At 46.9% G+C, this 25,418-nt stretch overlaps 1 protein-coding gene across 1 annotated transcript in view; it reads left to right on the forward strand.

Moving 5' to 3' along the window:
- LOC119436212 (DNA topoisomerase I, mitochondrial-like) overlaps nucleotides 1–25,418 on the forward strand; it is a 75,370-nt gene that overhangs the window by 23,521 nt on the left and 26,431 nt on the right. The window contains exons 8-9 of the mRNA XM_037702995.2: nucleotides 19,903–20,036; nucleotides 23,745–23,860. Of these exons, the coding sequence (XP_037558923.1) occupies nucleotides 19,903–20,036; nucleotides 23,745–23,860 (250 nt within the window). The remainder of the gene's footprint in view (nucleotides 1–19,902; nucleotides 20,037–23,744; nucleotides 23,861–25,418) is intronic.

The raw sequence follows: 25,418 nt of genomic DNA on the forward strand, positions 1-25,418 counted from the left end.
ACGCACCCAGTCACGGCCTCCGCGCCAAAAGAGAAAGCGCGTGACTGCGCGCTGTTCTCTTTCGTGGCCGTCGGTGGGGCGGCGTTTATTCGTATCAACTGACGAGGGTCGAAAATCAATTCGTAACAACCGTATTCTAGCCCGTTGCAAAGTAATGGGGCTCGGCCGGGACCGCAGTAAAATTCGTATCATCCGGAAATTCGTATTAGCCGTGATCGTATCATCGAGATTCCACTGTACATAAATCTTTGCTTGCAACAGATTTGAGAACAACATATAATTATAGCTAGCAACAGCCTGCTAGCACATCTATCTGAAATAAGCTTATTGCGAAGTTGCTCAATGTGCACTTTTATCCTCTGCAGTTTTTTCTTCTGTGAAGTTGTGCAGGTAGTGTCTAGAATAGACTTGAGCAGGATCACGGGCAAACCTGGCATGTAAATTTTTTTTGATTACCGTATTTACTCGATTCTAATGCGCCCTTGATTGTAACGTGCAGCTGTTTTCCGTGACCGAAAAAAAAAAAAATTCCTTTACAGTATTGCGCACTTCATGCTTTCATACAGAAATACAACTTTCTCTCATTTGGAAAAACAAAGATTTACTCCCGATGCACTGAAATTGCGATGAATAGAAAAAATCACAGATATACTCGAAAGTCGAAGCATCGATTGCGATAGCAAATTAGTAGACAGCTATACGAAGGATAGCAGTTTTATCGGGTGTATAAACTTGCAAACATTTGCATACTAACTAAATTAACAAGCACGGTGTCATGTGCGCACAAGCGAACATGAACACATCTTGCTCGTTGACTGTGGAAACTCGCTGTCAAAACGCTGAAATGACGAAGTGCGGCGAACTATGAGCGGCGAAAACGCGGCGTGGCGAACTCTCCCCGTCGCAGATTGCTTTCACGATAGGGCCAAGGCGATCTTATCGCCGAAGTGGATCGTTGCAGAGTACATCCTGCTTGGATCCACTGAAACCCTTCCGTGTTGCTTTGCTGACGAAAATCCTCTCCTCCTGTTTGCGCCCGTCCTGCACGCAAGTTTTGGATTCTCCGAACACCTGTGATGCGGACCGATTTCCATCCGTCTCCATACACATGATCGCTTTCCTTTTAAATGCGGCATCATGATGAACTTGGCACTTCATGCTGATAGAGCAAATGCAGAAAACGGGAAGACAGACGGTAGACTAATGCCTAAGCACATGTACTGCAGCACACGGAGGAAGCTACGGCAGCTAGGCTCGAAGCGCGTATGAGGCGGCCATTTTGAAATGTTGATAGCTATATAGTAACGCAGATTTAGGGTCGTACTCGATTTTATCGCGCACGTAATTTTTGTACCTGTTTTATCGGGGAAAAAGGTGCGCGTTAGATTCGAGTAAATATGGTATACACAATCGAATGCGTCCTCTCTGGTCACAGTACGAATGCTGAGATGTCAAATAACTGTACTGGCAGCCATTTGGAGCTGTTTCTAATGCTGCTGTTACTCCCCTCCCCGCCTCTCGGCGACACATTCGAATTTTGAAATCCCCAGGTTGGCAGGTATGCATTTACCATGCTTGTGCTGTGAAGTGCAGACTCCAACACAGAGTTGCTGCCCACACTGTTACACTGGTCACTGCTACACCTATACTTTAAGGGGGGACACGGGTCTTAGAGACCAAGAAATCTCGAAAAAATGGGTTTTTTGAAACTGGTATTTTCATAATATACAAACACTGCCGCATGTTCTGACCAAGTTTCCCTCGTCGTTGATGAATAATTTAGCCGCAATATCAATTTATGTAACCATTGTGAGCTATATTTTGATAGATAAAAGCATAAAAAGGGTCTTTTTTCAAGCCACGCCGCTGCTGAACGACGTATGCTGTCGCGGCCATCTTGGTCGCGTTGGAAAGAACTACTTTTCTTCTTCAATTTCCCGCCGCATTTTCGTTCGTCCCCCTATTCGCTATGTAGAAATACCGCGCTGTAATATAGTCCCAGCGTGCGACCCCATTCGCCCATTCAGTGCACGTGACTAAATAAAGCCCTGCGATTGGCTCTGGCGGCTGGCGTCGTCTGCTGCAGTGCGCGGACGCGCCTGAAAAGCGAACCGCGACGCCATTTTGCAAGCCGCTGTCGTATAGTGATGTCGGAATATCGGAAGTTCGCCTCTCGGAACAAGTTTGGCACAAAAAGAAAGCGAGCGCGCTACAACTTCGAAAAGTGCTCCGATCCTGCCGAAAAACCAAGCGACGACCATCCGCCAGCGGTTTCAAGCGACGGCTGCGACGCGGAATGCAACGGACCTGGCGAGAGCGAGCTAAGCCTACCGACGTCGCCTGCCGATAGTGATCGCAGGAACACTGTTCGGCACGACACAAGGATGGTGCAGCCAGCGGAATTGCTCCAACGGCAGAAAAAAGCAGAAGAAACTCTCCAACAACTAGCGGGAACTTCGGCAACGAAGCGAAAAATGGACATGTTTACGAGCGTCGACGACGGCGCGGACGAGCCAGCGGAGATGCAATCACGCTTTTATATTATCAGTGCGGAAGCGATAAGCGCTTTGCTCTCGCGCCAAACGTGCAATCTGTGTGGCGGCTCCGTGACTTTTGACACAGAGGAGCGAGAATACGGCCTTGCCGTCAAACTTCTGGTCGTTTGTGAAAACTGCGGCGATGTTGTTTCCGAGTGGAGCTCGCCGCGCGTGGGAAACAGCAAGACGGTCAGCCCCTTCGTTGTGAACATTCTCGCCGCTCGTGCGATGGTTAGTACCGGAAATCGGCAAACAGCGCTGAACGACGTTTTTGCTGCCATGAATATCTCCCACCGTGGCCTTCATACCAAAACCTGGCAAGGCTATCTCAAGGAGAAGCTGGCTCCGGCGGCATCGTCTGCTGCCCAAAAGCTGATGGGCGCGTGTGCGCTATCAGTGAAGTCGTTATATGATGACTTGAAACTCGCTAATTCCGGGAATATAGCGGTATCCTACGATGGCTCTTGGATGACGCGCGGCCATTCGTCGCACATAGGAGTCGGCACGGTCATCGAACTGTTTTCCGGACTAGTGCTCGACTATGTTGTCCTGAGCAACTTCTGTGCTGGGTGTGTGCGCGGCCCGAAACCTGGCGACCCAGATTACCAAGACTGGAAGGCAAGCCATATGTGCCAAAAAAATACAGACAAAAAAGCAGGGGAGATGGAAGTTGAAGCGGCGCTTATACTATTCCAGAGGTCACTTCAGCTGCACAAGCTGAGGTACACCACAATCCTCTCAGATGGTGATAGCCGATCATTTCTTGCTCTCAAACAAGCCAAAGTGTATGGCTTTGTGCCTGTCGAGAAGGAAGATTGCGTGAATCATATCCAAAAAAGGATGGGGACTGCTTTGCGCACTCTCGTTGCCAAACACAAGTGCTCTGCTTCTGAAACACTTGGCGGCAAGGGAAAATTGACTGGCGACCTGATCACCAAACTCAGTGCCTACTATGGATGGGCATTAAAATCCAACAAAGGGGATGTGAAGGCTATGCAGAAGGCTGTGATGGCGACATACCACCACATCACGTCAAATGACAACGTCTCAAACCACAGCCTTTGCCCATCAGGACCAGACTCTTGGTGCCGTCAGAATGCTGCGAAAGCAAAAAATGAGCCCATCCCAAAGCATCGATATAATTTGCCTGCCCATGTTTGTCAAGCCCTTCTGCCAGTGTATGAGCGCCTCTCAGAAGAAAAACTGCTTGAAAGGTGCCAGCGCAGCATGACCCAAAACAATAATGAATGCTTACATTCAATGATTTGGGCATTGGCACCCAAGGAAAAGCATGCCTCGCTTTTTGCTGTTGAAGCTGCTGTGGCTGAGGCAGTCATGAAATTTAATTCAGGGAATGAGAGAGCTTCATCTGCCATACTCCAGGAGCTTCATTTGAACCCGGGGCTACCAAACAGCATAAGAATGGCCGAGAAAGACAACCGGCGAGCAGCAGCATCAGCCCACAAGCGTGCATCTGCAGAAAATCTGCAACAAGTCTTCAAAAAGCGCCATTCAGCTAGCTGTAGACAGACAGATTACATCCCTGGTGGCTACTGACCATTTAGATATGTGGACATATTAGTACTTTTTGTTATATCTAAATAAAAATGAGTTTGTTTGTTTTTTCTCATTTTCTCAAAACCTGAATTTTTGAATCTTTTCATCCTTCCGGGAGCGATTTCTCAGTAATCGGGGCACCTAGAATTGTAATTCTTGTTGCAGTACTGAGCTACATGAATAATGCACACAGTGGTAGGGCCAGATTTTTGTATCTCAGTTTTAATATTTTTTTATTGTCCGTACATTAAACAGCCACCTTGAAGCCATTTTGAACAGAAAGCTTTGATGCACTGTATAATTGTTAATAATTGTTATACTAAGAAACTGTTCCTACAATTGTGAAGCTTATGGTTCCTAGTATCCAGCTATGTGCCTAAAGCAAGATTTTGATGAGTAGTTTTTGCTCCATTGTTCCCATAAACAATGCTAATTAATTTTAATTAGCTTTAGAACTGATTGGCATATTTAAAAAAATTGCATATTTGGAATCAGCATAAAAAACTGAACAAGACTATGTAGTTTCATTAAATTTGGTAAAGGGGGTCTTAATGAAGGTCAGAATACCCACTTCCCCCCTTAAGGGGGGACGCGGCTTTCGGTACCAACTTTCTTGTTTCTTGGTGGATGTCAATGAAAATTGGTACATAGGATAAGAATGGCTCTATGATGCTTTCATAAAAATTTCAAAGCGGTACCATGAAAACTTTTTGCTAGACAAATTATTTCTTTCTTGAGCCTCGTGGAGGGACTGGAGGATTTACGAAATCAATTGAAAAGTTTGTTAAATACTGTATGCACAGCCAAATGTATGCAGAAGGGGATAGCGTTCTCGAAATAATTTTTTTTCAACACTAAAATTTGTAGTTTGTTTTCTCCAGTCCCACTGCAGTGAGCACGCTTACACTGCAAACAAGGAACCCTACTACGAATTCTTAAAACACTAGGATAAAAAAGAAGAGCGCTATCCCCTAAAGTACAGTTCAGTGAGTCTGACAAAACAAACGCAATCAAAATGTGTAAAGTAGTTACCAAGATATCTGCTCCACGAGCTGAGCAACATGCCAAAAAAACTGTACTGAGAAAACAAGGTTCAAAGTTGTCAAAATTTAATAGGCACCAGGGTTATAGTCCTTTGTGTCCTTTGCGATGCGGCATCGCTTGACCATCTGACCTGATGGTCTGATGAGCTTTTGCAGCTTTCTTTTTCCGCATTGCATCTTTTTCGGCTGGGTTCCTGAACAGTTTCGCCAATACGCGCGGACGATGTTCCATCCGTGCTTGAGGTGCTCAGCTGCACGGCCGCGTCGCGCTGCATGCCATCGTCATTGTCACTGCTGAAGTCGCCGGAGCAAACTTTGTTTTAGAGATCGGTGGCTTCGACTTACGAGCACCAAATTAATGCGCAGTCTTGCGTTTCTTCTTGAACAATCGCCGGCCCATGATAACAGACGAGAGCCTTTCTCCAAGCTAAGAAGGGCCGAGCTTGACAACGTTTTTCGTTTCTCTAACAAGCGAGCGCCGGTCCGTTATCATGAGTGAGATACGATCTCTAAACCACGCCGCGACGAGTTGAAAAGACGCGCAATCGGCTCCTCAGCGTCGTCAGCGCGGCGAGCAGACGACCTTTCCGCCGGTTGCTAAGGAAACCGTCCGGGAGACCAATCCGGAGCCGCGTACAGTCACGTGGCGCGCGCTGCCGATCAGAAACCGCCGCGAGACCTTGAAACTTTTGCTTGCTGTGCGCTTGCTCTTGCCTGGTCCAGCTGGCCGAGGCGCCAGATTTGAAGGCGGAGAATCGCGCTATCCATAGAGACCAAGATGGCGGCGCTAGGTTACGCGGTTGCGGAGATATCGCGGCTTGAAAAATGCCGTTTTTTCGCTATTTTCGAGAAATTCCTCGCCACCTTAGCTTCGATAAACATTTTTTACATCATTTCCGAGCGATTTTCCGCGACGAAATTTTGAAATAAAATAGAAAAGTAGTCATACAAACTGAAAATGTGATTTTCAAAAAATCGGTTTTTTGGCCAAATATCGCGATGCGTAAGCCGCGTCCCCCCTTAAAGTGTGGATTTGGTGCAGCTTGTAATAAAAGTCGTGTGACCTTATGGGAAATATAACATTGTTTTCAGCAGTGGATAGAATTTTTGCAAATATATGCAGAAAATCATGAGAATACAGATACTTTGTCTGTTAAACTTTTTATTTATTCAGGCATTCGGGTGGTACCTATAGTACCTATAAATGTTCAGTGACTACACATGCGAAGCCCTCCTACTTCTGAAATTCCTTTATTTTGGTTGGTGCAGATGGGGGGGATAACATCTATCTTTCTGTTCAAATAATGAGACTATTATTACAAGCATCAACTGTAAACCTTCACAAATACAGTAGAACCTCGTTCATACGTTTTCAAAAAAATACGTGAAAAATAAACGTACCATCCGAGAAAATGTACGATCCGAATCCAGTAAAAATTGAAGCTGACAAGCCCATATTGAGGTGCAAGGGCGGAAAATATTTATTTCTTGCAAGACATAGTTAGTCAAATCCCGTTAATTCGAACTGACGCTGTGGTCCCGTCAAAGTTGTGTGTATTCCAATGGGCGAGAACGCTGGGTAATTCGAACACGAAAGCTTTTGCGACGGTTAATTCGAGCATAACCGTTTATCGACAGTGCTCTCAGCAGCACGCAAAATCACGTGGCGGCGCCTCCGACTAGCATTGCTCCGACACCGCCATAAAGCAAAAGCTTAGGAGAGACCTCTCAACACCGCGCGGAGAAATAAAAAAAGAAAGAAAATACCGCGGCAAAAATTTCCTCTCTCAAATGGTAAGGCCGCCGTTTCTTCGTCGTGCCGGAACACGCGTGTACGTGCCGATGTCTCAGCCAACGCTGCGGCTGTGGCGCAGAGGGAAGCAATGCGGAGGCCCAGTCCGGCCAACGAAACTGCCCACGCTGGCCAATGCTCGCTTCAACAGCAGAAAACGAAACTTCGGGGAGCGGGCTAAGCTGGCGCCGGGCCTGCGGGAGCGGCGGCGGGCGCGCACGGAGGCAGTCGAAGGGGAGGGAGCTACGAGAGACTTGAGAGGGAGGGCGAGGGGAGCCACCGAGTGACGGGGTTACCGAGGCCAAATGCTCTTCCCTGCCACCCTCCTCCCTCACCTTCGACGATCGCCCTGCTAGCGCCGCCCGCTCCCTGAAGTTTCGTTCACTGCCATTATCGGGATGCGCGAGAGATAGTGGTTGTGAAGAGGAAGAGGCGCTATCCGGATGCGAGCGTTGGCCAGCGTGGGCAGTTTCGTGGCCCTCGCTCTCTATGTGCTTGTGCGTCGCGATATGTCACGACTCTCACCGTTCGTACTTCGCGCTATGGTGCACAAAATACGTCAAAAATAAGTCCTTCTTTTAATTCGAACAAATTTTCGGGCCCCTTCGAGTTTGAATTATCGAGATTCAGGCTGTATTTTCTGCTGGTGCATCACACCCTTGGACAGGAACAACTCCTTTTGCACACATTGCAAACCCTTGTCCGCATTTTCCGTGTCTTTCGTGCGAAAGAAGCTTTGTAAGGCTTCCAGGCCAGCAAGGGCTTCGGTGACGGTAGCCGGTGGGCACAAGCCTTCGTTCTCGCCGCCGTCTTCAGGCGCCTCGTCCGCCACCACCTCCACTACGTTGTCCCCCACCACCTCCGCTACAATCTCGGCGAGTCGTAGCGCCGCACGTGTGGCGTCCGCCTGTTTTCGCCGCTTAGTAGTTCGCGCTGAAGCGAGGGGCGAGGTAGCGCAAAGGTCAATTTGCTCGCCGCTGCTGCCGCGCTTCGGCACTGCGGGCGAACGAGCAATGCAGAAAAGTCGCGGAGGGAGGGGGGGGGGGGATTGAGCACTGCAGGGAAGCCGCGCGGCGGCCGTCTGCCAATTAGCACTTCACAAGCACATGAGAGGAGCCTTTTTGCACACCTGAATAATTTTTCGCTGCAGAACGTATCATACGACCACAGTTTGCCGCAATGCTGAACGTTGCTGCCGAATAATCGTATTTTCCGGGAACGTATTAACCGGAACGTATAAACACATTCCTCTATGGGGTTATGTAGGGATGTGCGAATGGTGAATTTGAGGTGCGAAGCGAATTCGAAGCGAATAGTGATGTCGTCGAATAATTTCGAAACGAATAGTTCGAATAGTATACATCACATATTACAGTAAAGCCTAGTTAATTCGAATTTCATGGGACCCCCCCAAAAAATGTCTGAATTTATCGAATGCCGAATTATCAGGGTATTCAGAAAACAATAAGCAAATGCTGTGGGGATGCGCGACTCTCACGCGTCCCCTGATGTTGTTTTCCCCGCATGGCTCCCATAATCCGGCTTCGCCGCGTATACTCTAAAGACAGTTGCACCCTTTGGGGTGAATTTTTGCCACACAACAATAATCATCTGTCTGGCTTGCGCTTCCTATCTTGAAAACTCTGCACTTGTTACTTTCCTGTCGAGAATGCTGTGTCACGCTGATAACGCTCTTGTCGGACGTGATTGAGAAGTGCCGGGCGCAGAGCGTTAAAGAAAGGAAAGCCACGCAAGTCAGATGACGATTATTGTTCTGTGGCAAAAATACGCCCCAAAGGGTGCAACTGTTCTTAGAGTGTAGCTTTACGGCGGCGGAGTTGCAGCGTATTACGAAAGATGGCACTAGTGTTGCGCTGCTAACGCCACCTGACGGTGGGGGGTTAGGCGGGCGCAGAAGGGAGAAGGCTGTTCCTCTTGGGGTTGGGGTCGGTGTGCAATGCGGACGTCCCGCGCGTGCGCCGGCCCGCTTCGCGGGACCGTCTCGCAAGGGTAAGAGCAGGACACCGGTATGGACGAACACACATCGTTCGAATGCGCCACCGTTCACGTGACCGACTAGGCGATGGTGTCACAGCATGGGGCGAACATATTCGCTCGCTATCGGGTTGCGGTGAGTCGGATTTAGTTGATTTGTCGCGCGCCCATGTGAATGTTCTATTGGTAGTAATTCGGCTAGTGTGTATTAGTGTATGAAAGGTGCAATAAATGCCCTTTTTGATTGTTTGTACTACTGTGTTGTCGTTCCTTTGTCCCAAGAGCATGTGTGAGACCCCACAATGCCTACTACGTCAGCACAATTTTATTAGTGTGATGGATGAGCAAATCCTTTTGCTGTTTTGCAGAAAAGCAGTGCGGAAGCTGTAATTCTAGTCATCTCGTGACTGATTGGCTCTCGCAGTGGTGATAGAGGCCTTGCGACTTCCTTCGCAGCACTGCCACGGCGCACGCCATCATTTTCGACACGCTTTGCACTACCGCGCACACATCCCGATTATTTTTTCGCCAGTAAGCTGATCGCCAACAGATCGTACGTCCTTCGCGATGTATCTGGTGCTCTGCATCCTCGACAGCTTTGCACCGAGTCAAACTGAAACAACTGTTTGTCCCAATCGCGGCCGCTATCTACGCGATTATGAATGGCAGACTTTCTGCGCCAGCAGCAAAAACACGTGCGTGATGCCACGAGCGGCAAAACCGGCAGGAAACGGGGACGGCGTGCCGCGCGAAATGGGTCGCCCATTTCCGCGGCAAGTGCCGCGTACCGCGAGATGAAGAACCAATCAAGAACGACGAGGGTGATGTCACGGAGCCATGGCAACCGGACCTCTGCAGCTCCGTGCCGGGTTATCAATCGACGATCGTCGTCTCTCGCGGTTCTATGGCGGGATTTCTGGACGCTGTCCGATCGCACCCTTTTCGCTCACGGTGATTCCGCGTTTCGAGAGCGCGCAAGATCATATTGCGCTGCCGCGCGGCAAGGCGCGATTGCCACGGTGGACCTCGCGGCAAGGAGCTGACGCGCGGCATGATGCGTGCATTTGCTGCTAGCGTGGCCGTACCCTACCAACGCACGTACCGTGTAAGAACGAAACTACCGTTCGGTGCAACAACTGCAGACGAAATCGCGGTCGCTTTCTATGCGATCATGGAAGGCCACTATGCAGCTTTTTAGGCACGCGGCCGAAGTGCGTATTGAGTCAAAATGAAACTACTTTTTGCTGCTACTGCTGCGGAAGAAACCGCGGCAGCTATCCATGCGATCATGGATGGCGACTATGAAATCCCACGGCCAACGCGTTATGCGCAGCAGTAAATGCAATAAAAGCACAAATAGGCACGGAGCGTTCCGTTGTTGCTGTCATCCACTTACGATTTCTGCTGATGACTATGGAGATATGGACTCCGCCGCTTCATTTCGATTGTACGCTAGTGCCGTTTCTGCTCTTGCGTCGCACATTTCCGGCTCTTTAATGCAAAAACGTATATAGCCTTCGAGATTTATAGTTGAGTTATGTGAGTTATGGCAGCCATGACGTGAAGCATAGCCTCCGAGATGTGTACCGGCCGTCCGTGGCTTTTAGCTACCGATTCGGGAGTGCCGAATAATTCGAAAATATCGAATACCTGAATTCGAATCGAAGCGAATAACGAATATACAATTATTCGATCGAATATTCGACAATACCGAATATTTGCCCATCCCTAGGGTTATGTTTATATTTCGCGATTTCGAACGTAGGAGCCGGGTAATCGTATTAAGCGGGAACGTTCCGTATCGGCGAGGTTCTACTGTACTACACAAAATGTCCTTTTCTATCACCCGTATACAGTAGAACCCCGCTGATACGTTTTTCACGGAACCGTAAAAAAAAAAAAGAAAAAAAAAAAAAACTTAAGAGCCTGGAAATGCCAAATACGAGAAACTGAAAAAATTGAGAGAGTAGCATTGAACTGCACACAATTTTATTTGTATTCTTATGTGTGAAAAAAATTCAGTAGTTTCGCCCGAAAGCCGAAGTATCGATTGCGATAGCAAATTAGTTGACCGATATGTAAGGTAAGGATAGTAGTTCTATCGTCTGTGTAAACTTGTAAACATTCGCTTATTAACTATATTAACAAGCATGGTGTCAGCGCGCACAGGCAAACCTGAACACATCACACTCGATGAGTGCTGTCAAACGCTGGCGTGATGAAGCGCCGCAGTAGCAGCGAGCAAAGTGATCGTCATGCTATCGCTTCAACGAAAACTGAGCACTGAGAACACACAGCACGCACAAAGCTACAAGCCGCCGACGCACCTACACTGCCTAGACTCGGGGCCCTAATGCAGATCGCTTTCGGGATATGGCCCGCGTGACTGCGCGCTGTAGGCAGTTGATGCCAGAGTACAACGCCACCCGCTGTCCCTCCCTCCCCATCCCCCCTCGCTCCCTCCCCGCTTTTCTTTCTTGCTCGCGGCGACGTTGTTATCAGACCCTTGGACTTCATACGGAACATGTATGCGCCAAAATCAATTTTAGGGCCCCAACGCGTCATAGACACCATCTTTAGCTAGCAAATACAGATCTCAAAGGTCATGCTCTTGATGGCGGAAACCGACAATACGTCATAGGTGTTGCCCCGGCCACTTTGGGCGGCCAATCCCATCGTCAAGCCACCAAGCCAAGTGACATGAAAAGTCAACATGGCCGCTCGTGCTGGCGTTGGGTAGCAGTTCGCAATGCATTATGCGGGAACGGTCCCACAGTTGCGACGCAACAGCAGGGTTACCAATGCAATGGGTCTTATGGGAGCTATGCCGGGACGGGCTGAAAACAATGTAACAGCCGGGAAAACGCAGCACCCAGGAACGTAACAGCGGGGTTCTACTGTAGTACAGTGTAGACCGCTTATTACGTAAGTCGCGGGAGTTGTAAAAATCAGCACTATAAGCGGTACCGCGTTATAGCCAAAGCATGCTTTTTTCGGCTTTTGCTTATGCCAAACGGGCAACCCACCTTTTAAACACAATTTATTACATATTTCACCCACACACACATGCAACACAATCGCAACACAGCATAGAAACCACGTTCCCCTAACAAGTGCGGCATCAGCGAAAGAACGCTGTTATTTTCGTCTGGAGACTGGTCTCCACACGCACGCCCACGCTCCCACTCCTGAAAAAAAAAAGGAAAAAGAAAAAAAAAAGGAGTGCGCCACCAGTTTTCCCTCGCACTCCGCGCACCCTGCTTGGACGCTGCTATCTAGTTCACTCTAGACGCTGCTATAGTGATGAAAACACGCGCCCCCCTTCCTCCAAAGTCTCCCGCCCTTCTCCTTTTTGTTTCGCTTTTCGCCGCTGGTCTCCAGTCGCGCGCTCATGCTCCCACTCCTGAAAAAAAAAAATGGAAAAAAAATGCTGTATGCTGCTGTATGCCGTATGCTGCTGTATGCCGTATGCTGTATGTGCGAGTGAAAGCGCGCTAGGGATGTGTGCTTTCATGGAGAGCGAACGTACGGCAGATAGCAAATGTGACGACTATCGTAGTGCGGAAGACCGTGGGGGTTTTGGAGGGAGGGAAGGGAGGCGACGCTTAGCTGCGGCATTCGATGCGTATCTTGCGACCGGGCGCAAGGGGAACTGGGGATTCAATCTCCCACACGAAAGGAGGAAAGCGCGAAGGCAGCACGGGAGGAAGGGGGTGCGGCTTTCTCTGCAAGCCATTGCGTACTTTGCACGGCTGAGGTCGCGCGCACCGTATCTTGAAAGCGATCTCCACATGGCTCTGACCTTTGTATGCGCTGTGCTTTCGCCACTCAGTTTCTGTTGAAGCGATAAGGCCATTTCACATGGTGCGATTTTCATTGCACCGGAAGTGCGATTTCCGTCGCATGCGACGAAAATCGCAGCCGCAGGGCCGATTCTGCGATTTTGCGGCCGAATATGCGACCACGACGTCGCAGCAATCGCTGTGATTTTCCGTCGAAATTGTGCCGAGAGCTATTTTGCGGTCTGTTTTGGAAAATGGTGGCGGTCGCTCAACGCAACATTTATAGATACTTTTTTGTCTATAAATATTGGCTCAACAAGCCTCGAAACAGTGCAACTAATTGAGTGAAGCCTTGGATTGCGCAATCGGTACATAACATCCGCACTAACACGCGAACAGTGCAGATAAAAACTCGTAGGTCAGATTCGGTTCTCTGATTTCTATGCGTTTTTTGACACACTACGTTGCTAATCACGCGACGCATTTTTTTGGGGGGGGGGGTTGGCTTCAGGTGCTGTTAGTATGTACTTTTCCGTTATTCACACGCGCCGCGAGTTGGTAAATAATACGAGGTGTCCCTCACGGGAAGGCATGGCCTTCGGATGTCCCAGTTTTCTGGTTGTAGAGACAACTCGCGATATATGAAAACTGGACAGTTGTAGCGTGCTATGCTTTTACGGATAGAACAATTGAAAGAATATGCAACTATGGACAAATGCTACGGTCAATAGGTCACGCTATACGCACGACCATTTAGTTGCAGTCGGTTGGTTTGGGCTTTCATGCGCATTTTCCCTAATGAATTATCTCATTTCAAGGTTCTGTTACTTCCGCTGCGAGACCCGACTGCTTATCAAGCTCGCAAAGCGAACGTGCAAACTATATATCGTAATGAATGCTATACAATAGCATATTTAACGCTTTTACTGGGAATAAACAGTATTGTCAATTTGTTTTCGAAGCAATATTTAAATTTTTTTTTCTCATTTTTCTGATGTATCATTTTTTATCCTGCACAAAAACGAATAAACCTTCAGTGTGTTGCAGACTTTGTATCCTTACTGCATCTGTGTTAACCCTGACATTAAAAGGTAATTGCACATTTCGCTTACTTCAGTGTATCGAATTACTTTTGTTTATGCTGGTTGTAACATATTGCAGTACTCTAAAAAACTACTTGGCCATAAACATCCTTGCCTTTTCTTGCTTCTCTGTCTCTACTTTCTGTAAAACACATGCAATAATGCGAAAAGCAGGCAAACACCTTGTTTTTATACGCAGTAGATAACTCATTAAACAAAAGCAGATCAAAATTGTGCAGTGAAGTCAGCCGGTTGCATTTCTTCATGTGAATGATAGCATCTTATCAAGTATGGGTGGATCTTGCATGTCCACAGCTCATAAAGTGTGCAGACTCATCACGAGGCATAAGTATTGCCCATCAAGATGAGGCAATGTTGCTAATGAGTCTGCACTTACATGTATTACTGCATAAACTCGTACAACCACATCCCATCATTACTCAGTCGAGCTTGCTCTGACTTATATTCATCAAAATTCTACTCAGGCGAGCTTGCACCAAGTCAAATTCATCAAAAATCTACTTGCCGAGCTTGCTTTGACTCCTATTCACCAAAATTATACTCAGATGAGCTTGCTGACTTATATTCATCAAAATTCTACTCAGGCAAGCTTGCACCGAGTCATATTCACCAAAAATCTACTTGCCAAGCTTGCTTTGACTCATATTCACCAAAATTATACTCAGATGAGCTTGCCCTGACTACCACATGACAATATTCACTAAATGTTTACTCAACCGAGCTTGCTCTTACTCGTATTCACCAAAATTCTACTCAGTCAGGCTCACACGAACTCACTCCTGGTTAGTTCGAAGTCTTAGTGAGCCGGCGTTTGAGTGAGTTCACCGTGCTATGTGACCTGTGCGGTGCATAAGCAAACATTGCATATGAGTATGTGTTGCATTGGGTGAAATAAGGACAACTGTACACACTGCAGTTAGTTTTCTAGAGTTTAAGTGACTGTTGCATGAAAGATTCGCCTCAGGTCAATTCAATAAAGTGCATTGGATCTGCATCATATTTTTTGCCAATCCTGCTGGCTGTCCTGGCCATTACTGGGTGGCCACATTTTGTACATTTCAAGACAAAGTTGAATAAATGACTGTGGTGCAATATATGATAAAAGATGCTTGCATCACTGCAAGTACAACAATAAGAACATGATACAAACATGTGCACATAAGATGCACACAAATGCTAAATACTTAAACAGATGGAATCAGTTGGCCAACACCTATTGCAAAAAAAAAAAAAAGAAATGCCACAAGCCAATGCTGGAACGACCACGCATAAGTATTCCCCTTGCCAGGTACATGAGCTATAGGAGAAACACGTGGAACCTAGCAGTTACCTCGAAGTAGCAGCTATGGACGCTTTAGCATTCGCAGCTGGTCACTCAACCACTTGTGTTCAGTGTGTACTTGTACTTAGGCACACTTTTTATTGTCTATATCTTGAAAAATTAATGCGGTCTCCTCAAAAATTTGAGAATGTTTGGATTCTGAGGCTTGCAAAGGTAAATATTTTTATTCCATTCTCGTTCAAGGGGAAAGCTCATACAAAAGCTTAGAGATATTGTCAGTGCCCCTCACTTTCCCTCAGAATATAAGTAGTCTGTTATTGAGATTCTAGCAGCTTTTGAACAGCAAGAAAGGGAATCAGCTTCCCCTGTTTTCAGCATTGGGTTAACGCAAACAATTCAGGGAGTCATAAAGTTTTGCTAATACAATCGGTTCTGGAATACCAGATTAGATTGTACCTTGACGCTTTCCTTGCACTTTCTTATTTTGGTCAAATCTAGTTTGAAATGACTCCAGTTAGCATGCTCTAACATTGGTCTAATATAGGTTAAGTACATGACTAGCTTAACAGACTGGGATGCTGGCTTTCATTTCCAAGAAAGGAACCATAGTGCCTGCTCCAGTTGCATATGTTTTTGGTTATCTGGGGTTTTCAGCCTCACTTTTAGATAATGTGCTCAAGCAGGCAGAAGCAAACGTATGTTATTAGCGGACAGTTTCGATAGCTTCTTACTTTATACACTTGCCACTATGTATGCAAAATTTTAGCATTCAATTTTGTTATTAAACAAACGTACTCCTAACAAGGTATTCTAATGTTGGCCGTGGGGCTACATGGCTGCGCTATGTACTGCAGCATATTGAAGCTTCTTGATACAGATTCACAGCATACTAACAGCGCATAAAACAGGACGAGAAAATAGGCGACGCCCATGTCTGCCAATAATATGATACTACGTACACAAGTGACTGCAGCTTCCAAAAAAAAAAAAATGTGGTGTCGGCTTTTATGTCTTTAGAAATATTCAGAGAGCACTTGTATGAATAATTACAACACACGCGCCAAGACGGACGAACCAGGCTGGCGCTAAGATTAACGTTCACAACACAACCCGCCGTGGTTGCTCAGTGGCTATGGTGTTGGGCTGCTGAGCACGAGGTCGCGGGATCGAATCCCGGCCACGGCGGCCGCATTTCGATGGGGGCGAAATGCGAAAACACCCGTGTACTTAGATTTAGGTGCACGTTAAAGAACCCCAGGTGGTCAAAATTTCCGGAGTCCCCCACTACGGCGTGCCTCATAATCAGAACTGGTTTTGGCACGTAAAACCCCATAATTTAACGTTCACAACACAAATTTCATTGCACGTTCAGTAATTATACACAGACCATTTGCGGCTTCCTTCAGGGGCAGATGTGAGCTTTTGGGTTGGTGCTTGCTGCTAAGTCTGATGCAAGAATATTGCTAGGAGCAGGAACCGCTTATGTGCAATCACGAGCAATACACACACATCCGTTTTTCAGAAGCTCACGTTAAGCACGGGTAGCGTGAGGGTCTGTGCGTTGATATGACGACTTCGCTGCAGCCGAAATCCGAATATTGCATATGCGATGACAACACCTATAGGGGCTTGTTGATAGGTCCTCTTGTAATTTGTTGTACCACAGGAAGAACGACACGGGCATAAAACACACACGAGACAGCACACAGCGCTGAACGACTACCTGCGAACAACTGTTTACGTCTGCCATTTTTCCTCGTATTGAACTTCATAAACTGCTGTTGCGCACTCCAAAACAAAAATAAACTTTAAAGCGTTTTTAAATTACAAAACACGTATTATTTGGTCCTAATAAAGAGAGGTCAATTATATTATAATGCGCAGGTCTTTTTCATTACATTAAAGGAATTAAGCGGCGTGTGCGACAAAACCTGGAAGCAAGCAACCCTGGGCGTCGCACCAGTTGCATTGTTGAAATTGCAGTCATGTGAATGAGCCCTCAAAAAATCTCATTGCGACGCGCGCGACCGCACCAATTTTTTTTCGCTCTATTCACAGCATGTGAAACGGCCTATATAGACCGCACGAACCTTCGGTCGCTGCTACTGCCGCGTTTGCTCACGCTTGCGTTCTTACAGCGCTTGTTTACGGTCGTCGAGTGCGATCGATTGTCATGTTTGCTTGTGTGCGCTGACACCATGCTTGTTAATTCAGTTAATAAGCGGATGTGGCCAAGGTTATGCAGGCGATAAAAGTACTATTCTTATTCTGTATGCTGCACTAGTAAACTTGCTTCGCCTTTCGGGGGAAACTGCGACTTTTTGTTTTGCTTTTCGCCGCTGGTCTCCGCGCGCGCCTGCGCTCCAACTCCTCCGCGTTTGTGCGCCCGGCAACCATACAGCCGTGCTCCGTGCACCGATTTCATGGTCGCGCTTAAAAAAAAACGGGCTAAAACCGGTATTCTGCTTCACGCACCTACGCAATAAACGGTCCGCTTATACATTGAGTTCTATGGGAGATATATTGGTGGTCAAAAAAACCCTCGCTATAACTGGTCCCGCGCTAAAGGCAGTTACAATATAAGTGGTCTGCACTGTATGAGATAGATGAAAAACCATTCTCCGAGTTAGTTGCTTATAGATATTTCGGACTTGTCAGGTCCCGAAAATAGTGTGAAAAGTCAGTCGGAAAGACCCACTGCACAGGAGAAAAATAAAGGTTTGTTAGGTATATAGTGGCTGTAAAAAATTGCTGTTTATGTCTTTCGCTGTTTATGTTTATGTCGGGTTCATGTGTATGGCAGCGCGTCAATATATATCTAGTTACGAATTGGCGTCTGTGGTTTGCCGGTCCTGAGTTGGCAAAACAAGCCAGCAAAGTGGGCATTCGCTTTGTTTGTTTGTTTGAGAAAAAATTCCAGCTTGGTGCTTCAAGTTTTAATGAATCTGCTGCTCGGTACATGCTTTCTAGAGTTCTGCTAGATAACGCAGTACTTGGACTTATGGAGTTTCCCCTCAGGTTTTTGGAGACAAGGTCTTTGAGTTTACATAAATTTGGGGTTCATGGGATTCATCTAGTCAAATTAGACGAATTGAGGCCTTCTAGTGCACGTAGGACAACGAAAAAAAGTGTCAAAATGAAGAATAGAACAAAAAAGACACAAGCTATGTGCGGAGCTGTAATTGATAATTACCGCAAAAAGGCCAAAATGAAACCTGGATATGCTTGTCTAAAACTTGAACAGGACATGTGGCTTTACTTAACAAAAAATGTAGGCCGATCTCGAAGATAGTGTTTGTCTGTTTGCTTATTTTTTTGTACTCGCTCGTCTGCTGTAATGCTTTAGTGCTACAGGATATGTTGTGAAAAAAAAAGATAAAAAATAGTGTTGTCTAAAAATGCAGGCTAAAAAAAAGAGTGAAGTAAATGAAAGTAATGGTTAAAGGACTATATATGAGTATGATAATACCAAAGCAGGGTAAAGGGGTGTTGGTGAAGTTAAGATGATTCAACAGTGGATTATGTAGAAGAAAGACAAGGTCTTCTGAGGGAGCCTCCCTTCCCTCCCGAATAACAAACATGAAAAAAGCATACTACACCAAACCATAAGGTACATTACTGTGTCCCAGAAGGCCTTGTCATTCTTGATGTCAACCGCCGTTGAGTTGCCTATGCTCTTTTTGCAAGATGAAAGTTCGGTTGAGTCTGAGGAACTTGTCCGAACAGATGCCTATAGACATTCCACCGCATCACGTGTACTCCCTGATAAATTAAGCCTGCTGACGATAAGTGTGGACACTGCCCCTACGAAAAAACTGGATGAGTTCTAGCAGATATTTAGCTAATGTTGGCTGAAGGGACGAGAAACTACCCCTTGCTCTGCACATAATGAAAGCTCTTCTGAGCCTCACACGGAAATGTGGATGTTGAGAGCGGCTTTAGTCAAAATAGATGCATGAAGCAAGAGTGAGCCAGTTTTTAAAAGCTAGCATCAATAGACTCTGCTCTATGTTGTATTCTAAGAGGTTTGGGTGTAATCAAGCAGTGAAGAATTCGTGCAAACGACACCTTGAACCACTGAAAAAAAAGAGGCTTCGGTGCTGTCACATGCAAAGAAATCGGCGGATGATGTCTGTGGTGAACTAAGCACTTTAGCAGGAGAGACTACAAATGGAAATTAATTCAGCCATGAAAATTCTGCACCTAGCAATGTAAATTAAGGCAAAATGTTTTTTTTTTTTTGACATCAAGAGTGGTCTCTCCAGGACAGAAGCTGTTGGAGGCTCTTGCAAACCAAGAAGCACTTGGAACTTGTTAAAGGTGTCAACAGTTATTGCCTGCTTATGTGACACTCTTGAGAACTTGTCAGTGCTTATGTGTAAATAGATATTATTTCTATGTTCTGCCAGCTCCTAAACTGCATTATTTTGCTTTTTATGTTTTACTCAACTGAAATAGTCTGGGGCCCTAGATAGTTTTTGCACTTTGTGTAATGACCTAAATGTATGTGCAACAAAAACAAATACATCTGCTACACACACACATTCCTTCTGCTGTAAAAGATGCTCCAAAAGGTCTTTTCTCTGTTCCGCCACTGTTAACCCTTTACCTTCCATAGCCAGCCGTGATTGTCCACACGTTTTGCACATGATAAAAAGGGCCAGTTTATCTTGCCAAAGGCAATCTGAGAACAGTGACTTGTGTAAAAGCTTTGTTGCAGTTTTTGTCCTTAAGGTTCAGCAGTCTTATTAAATTAGTTTGATCTGATATGTTAGTTTTTATTGATTTGTGCTTTTTGGTCACATTTTCAGCTTGCCAAGAAAGCTGCAGCTCCTAAGCCTAAGAAGGTGAAAACTGAAGTTAAAGCTGAGCCAAGAACAGAGGAGGGCAGCCCTAAGAAAAAAGGCAAAGCCAAGAAGGAAGAAGAAGTGGAAGTATGGAAATGGTACGTGTTGTGGTACTAGTAAATTATTCATGTAAGACCTGTGCTACCTCCACTTTGGAGCTTGAAATTAAAAAAAAATAGCATAGCTTACACTACAGGTGCAATGCTAGAGAGACAGCAGAGCTGATGGGCACCTAGCTAATCCTGGCTTTTGAGCTAGGCTAAGCATTACCAAGTCGTCCCCAGCATTTTCCGCAATTTATTGATTATTGATCGATTAGCTATTGATTGGCTATCACAAGGTATTGGCCACGTATTTGGGCTAGGCTAAGCACTACCAAGTCATCCCCAGCATTTCCCGGATTTATTGTTTATTAGTGGATTATTGTTTAGCTATTGCTATTGATTGACTATCGCAAGTTATTGGCCACGTATTTGGGCTAGGCTGAGCACTACCAAGTCATCCCCAGCATTTTCTGGAATTTATTGATCGATTAGCTATTGATTGGCTATCGATGATTGACTAAGCTTAAGTAGTCCCAACCGTGCTTAGCTAGACTTAGCCAGGCTCAGCTTCGCTAGTTCACAGGGGGTATGTGCCATTGCGCTTGGACCCTTTCTGCACTACCGCCAGGATCAGCCCACATTTTTTCTGATGCATCACGGACTTACTGCCGGCTTAAACAGCTTCGCTGTTAAAAAAAAAATTTTTGCTAGTCGTCACACGCTTACCCGCATGCTTTTCAATTTCTGCAAGCCGCTTCTAGATGGTGCTAGTTGTTCTGCTGATGATGGCATCATCACCGTATCCCGCGCTCAACAACAAAACCAAATCGCAACTTTGGTCACAGGCTCCAATGAAGTGGTGCTCATTAGGCTTAGACGGCGGGTGTGGCAAGGGGCAAGTATTTATGAAAAATACTACATTGGCAATTGAGCGTAAGATGTGCATGGGCTGGTCTACAAAGTGCGTGAAGCGGAGTTAGGTCCTGCATGCGATCAGCCTGCAACTACCTCAACTGACTACCATTTACATTTGTGTGCTGCTTACTGGACAAAACTGTATACTCGAGTGCGGGCATAAAGCCAATTAATATCCTAACTGATTTTGCTCAGCACAGCTTAAATTTACAGTGGCAAGAATTGAGTTGTGTGTGCAGTATCTGCACATCGGCCTGCGCGATGGGTTTGCACAAAACACGCCAACGGGCTCGGCCATCACAAAATCTAAAGTTAACTATTTTAATGGAGCACAACACGGCAAAAGACTGTAAAAAACGTTTCTGCTGTGCTGGCGTTTTAGAAAAGAATCTATTTTACCATTGCAATTTACTTTTTCGTACTGCCCAATTTTTCAGGCATTTTCGCAGCACTGTTCATGTCAGAAAAATTTTTAGGGAGACTGTGTTCATAGTCGACCACCAGTGGTTGCGTTATTTTGCTTAGCTGTTTGAGCACCATGCAAGGCTTCATTGAGTAGCTAGTATAAGCCGGCCCAGGCCTGCACCTTGTAAAGATTCCAGGGGAAGAAATGTGGGCCTTGCAAAATTAAGTACAGTCGCCGACCGTTTATTCGGACGCTGAAAATTCGGACATGCTCGTTTATTCGGACACCTTCGCGGCACCGCCACTCGTCCCATTGAAGTAATGTATAACCACGACCGATAGTTCGGACGCTCTACAGCGCGCCGTTCGATTTTTCGGACTCCGGCGGCCTGGTCAGATGCGATGTCGAACGCCACGATACGTTCACGACAAGCTGGCCGCGATGTTTACATTTTGCTAGGTTGCCAGCACTGAAAGGGCGCGCTTGCTATGGTTGGATTGCTGGTGTCTAAATCCACGCAGCACCTACAAGTGTCAGTTGCCGATCTCGAAGGCTATACTTTTGTTGGTTGCACCTATTGGTTGTCGTGTTTCGGATTTAGCCAGTCCAGTATCCATTGATTGTATACCGTGGCCAAACAGCAGGCCAGGCCAAGCCAACCCAGTGTGCTCGGCCTATGCGTTGTCAGTTGTTACGTGACCTAGGCCTTGTTAACAGCTACCTTTCAAGTCTCGCTCTTTTGCTTAGTACAGGGGTTCTCAAGTACGTTCATCCCAGGGAACCCTGCTAAGCTCCATAAAGTGCCAAGGAACCCCCCTCCCGAATTAACCGAATATGACTGATTAGCGCTAGCAGCGGCGAAGGCCTCGCGACATCCTTCGCGGCGCGCGTTTTCATCTGAGACGCGCTTTGCAACAACGGGCGCACATCCCGATTATTTTTTCGCCACACAGCTGCTTGCCAACAAATTGTCCGACCATCGCGATGTAGTCGGTGCTTTATATCTTCGACAGCTTTGCACTGAGTCAAAGCGAAACTACTGCTTGCCGCAACCGCTGCGGACAAAACCGCGGCCGCTATCGACGCGATCATGGACGGCGACCTTGCGGTTCAGAAGGCAGGCGGCTGACGCACGCACCAAGTCAAAACGAAACTACCTTTCGCTGCAAGAAGTGCGGACGAAACTGCGGTCGCTATCGACGCTGCCATGGGAGGCGACTACGTAGTTGTGAAGGCACGCAGCCGATGCGCGCATCGAGTGAAAACGAAACTACTATTTGCCGCAACCGCTGCGGACGAAACTGCGGTGGTTATCGACGCGATCAGAGATAGCGACTACGCACTTACAGAGGCACGCGGCTAGCCGCCAACGCGGTGTTACTCGCGGCGATAAACGCAAGAATAAAGGCTTTAAAGGCACAAATTAGGCACGAAGCGCTTCGGCGTTGCTGTCAGTCACGCGCCGCGTACGATTGCCGCCGAGGACCACGGCGATGCGGACTGCGCCGCTTCGTTTCGGTTGGACGCTACGCCGTTCTTGCTCTTCTGCGGCGCGCATTTACGGTGCTCCGCGTTTTTTTTTTTTTTTTTTAATTTTTCCTCCAACGTATAGGTCAGTGCGCACGCTATCGGCACCTACCCTATCTACAAATAGGAGAAAGGCACATGGTGGTAAGCTACGGCCTCCGAGATTCAGGTGCGAAAGCTTAGGCGAGCTGCCCGTTCTGAGAGGTTGGGTGGCTACAAGCTGCTTGCGTATTTATTGCGCAGTTCGCACGTTGCTGTTACGCACTGTGATGTGCTTTTTGACACTCGGGCATGGGTAATGGAGGTTCTTTGGATCAAGCGCACCTCGTGTTTGGCGTTTTAGACACTTGTCGAGAGCGGGACCAGGGAAAATTTATCAGCGGCTCGCGAAACACCGAGCAGGGGCCTGCGGAACCTGTAGGTTCCGCGGAACCCACTTTGAGAACCCATGGCTTGGTGTGTTAGGCCTGATTTGCTTGTTCGTTCTCGTCCAGTCGTCGCGTAGTGCGAAATGGCTCCGACGCCTCCCGTGCCATCTGCGCCGACGAGACGCGGCAATTACAAGACTGTCTATAGCGATAGCCAGACACTGTCGGAAATAAGGCTGACCTGATCGCGTGTAAGCGTGCATCTGTACAGTCGCGCATTGACAATTTTTTCCGTCCACTGGGACCATAAAGGTACTCTTTTCTGGCGAATCCTTTTTTACGGACTCTCGATTATTCGGATTTTTTCGCGGTTCCCGTCGAGTCCGAATAAACGGTCGGCGACTGTACGCTATTTTGTAACTGAAGTCATCTTTGAAAGCAGTGTGTTCAGGGGAAAAACATTATGATCTGGCTTTGTTTGCTGGTGAAGTGAAAAGGCCATTTAAATGTGGGGGAATTGCTAAGTTGTGTTTGGTGTTGATGCAGGTGGGAAGAGGAGAAGCAGAATGATGGAAAGAAATGGCACACTCTAGAACACAGGGGCCCAGTGTTTGCACCACCATATGAGCCTCTGCCAGACAATGTGCGCTTCTACTATGATGGTGAGTAAAGCTTTCTCTTTTGTGCAGCAGCAGCTGAAAATGAAAGGGCTAAATGTGTTAGGAACAAGTTGAGAAAGTTAAGTGAAACTGGTTTGTGGTGATGGGGTAGTGACAGCAAATAAACCTTTTAGTGGATTGTGGGGGTGATCATGTGATGGCCAAATGCCACTTGCATATATGCTCCAGCATTTGCTTGTTGCCCATGCCACCAGACATGAAACCATTTGTCCTGGCAGCAAGAATGAAGTCTAGTGATGTTGTGGCTGATGGCGGTGATCAGGCTTTAATGACCTGGTAAACAGTACAGAAGGTATGTTTTTGAATGCGAGTTGTATGCACTGGTTTTACATAGCTAAATTTTAGTGCATGCTGGCATTGTTTTATTGTGATAGCAATTATATGGACACTCCAGGTGCATTTCTGCCGTCGCTGTGAGGTTCCGTATAAAGGCCAAGGGCGTTAAAATCGGTGCTGTGCACCGTATGCTGTATGTGCGAGTGAAAGCATGCTGCGAGGGTGAGCTGGCGATCGCGGCTCAATCTCGTGACTCAAAGGAGGGCAGTGGGAAGGCAAAATGCCATCTTCTGTCTCACACAACGCTCGGGGGAAGGGGGGGGCGGGCACGTTCTACTCCAGGCAGCCAACCAAGCCGCAAGGCTTCGGGGGACGGTAGAGAGGGGCGCATTATACTCCAGGCGGTTTAGGCGGGCGCGTGTTGCCACCCCAGCTGTATCTTGAAAGCCATCAGCGTCGGGAACACAGTCCGCCGTGCGCCGTTTGCTTCTTAGTTCACGTTGATGCGAGACTCCGCACAAAGGTCAATTCGCTTGATGCCGTGCTTCCTCACTCCAGCGTTTTGACAGCGAGTTTCCACGGTCATTGAATGAGACGCTTGCTTGTGCGCGCGTGGCACCATTCTTGTTTATTTAGTTAGTATGCCGATGTTTACAAGTTTATACGGCTGATAAAACTACTATGCTTACTTCACCTACCTGTCCACTAATTTGGTATCGCAATCGATGCTTCGCCTTGAAACTGCGACTTTTTTCATATTCATTCATTCATGTATGCCTTACGAGATTAAAAACTTGTGCACCCCCCTCAGGGTCATTCGAGCTCCTGGCTAAACCACATCCAGCAAGTATGCAAGATGAGCTGTAGCCAGCATGCTCCTAATTTAAAGCATGGCCTCCGAGATTGTGTGTGCCAGCTGGTTTTCCTCCGGCCGTCCCAATCGTCAACAGCGCCCTCTCCTGGTAGTTGGGTGTGCGCGCTGCATTACACTTTTTTGCTGGGGAGCGCAGTGAATGGGACGGCCAGAGCAAAACCAGTCGGCGTGTGCAAATATCCGAGGCCATATTTAAAGTTATATTTGCATACCTACCAACACTCCCGAATTTTTTGTTAAGTTCACGAATTTGGGCTCCTTTTAAGATTTTATGAATGTTGCATCAAGTTTTAGCGAAAGATTAATTCAGTTCACTAAAACGTTTAATTTATGGATTTTTAAACTTTTCATTGGAAGTATTCTGATGGTGGAAGGACGTCGGGGTACTTG

The sequence above is a fragment of the Dermacentor silvarum genome, chromosome 1, assembly GCF_013339745.2.
Source record: "Dermacentor silvarum isolate Dsil-2018 chromosome 1, BIME_Dsil_1.4, whole genome shotgun sequence".
NCBI classification, from domain to species: Eukaryota; Metazoa; Arthropoda; class Arachnida; order Ixodida; family Ixodidae; genus Dermacentor; species Dermacentor silvarum.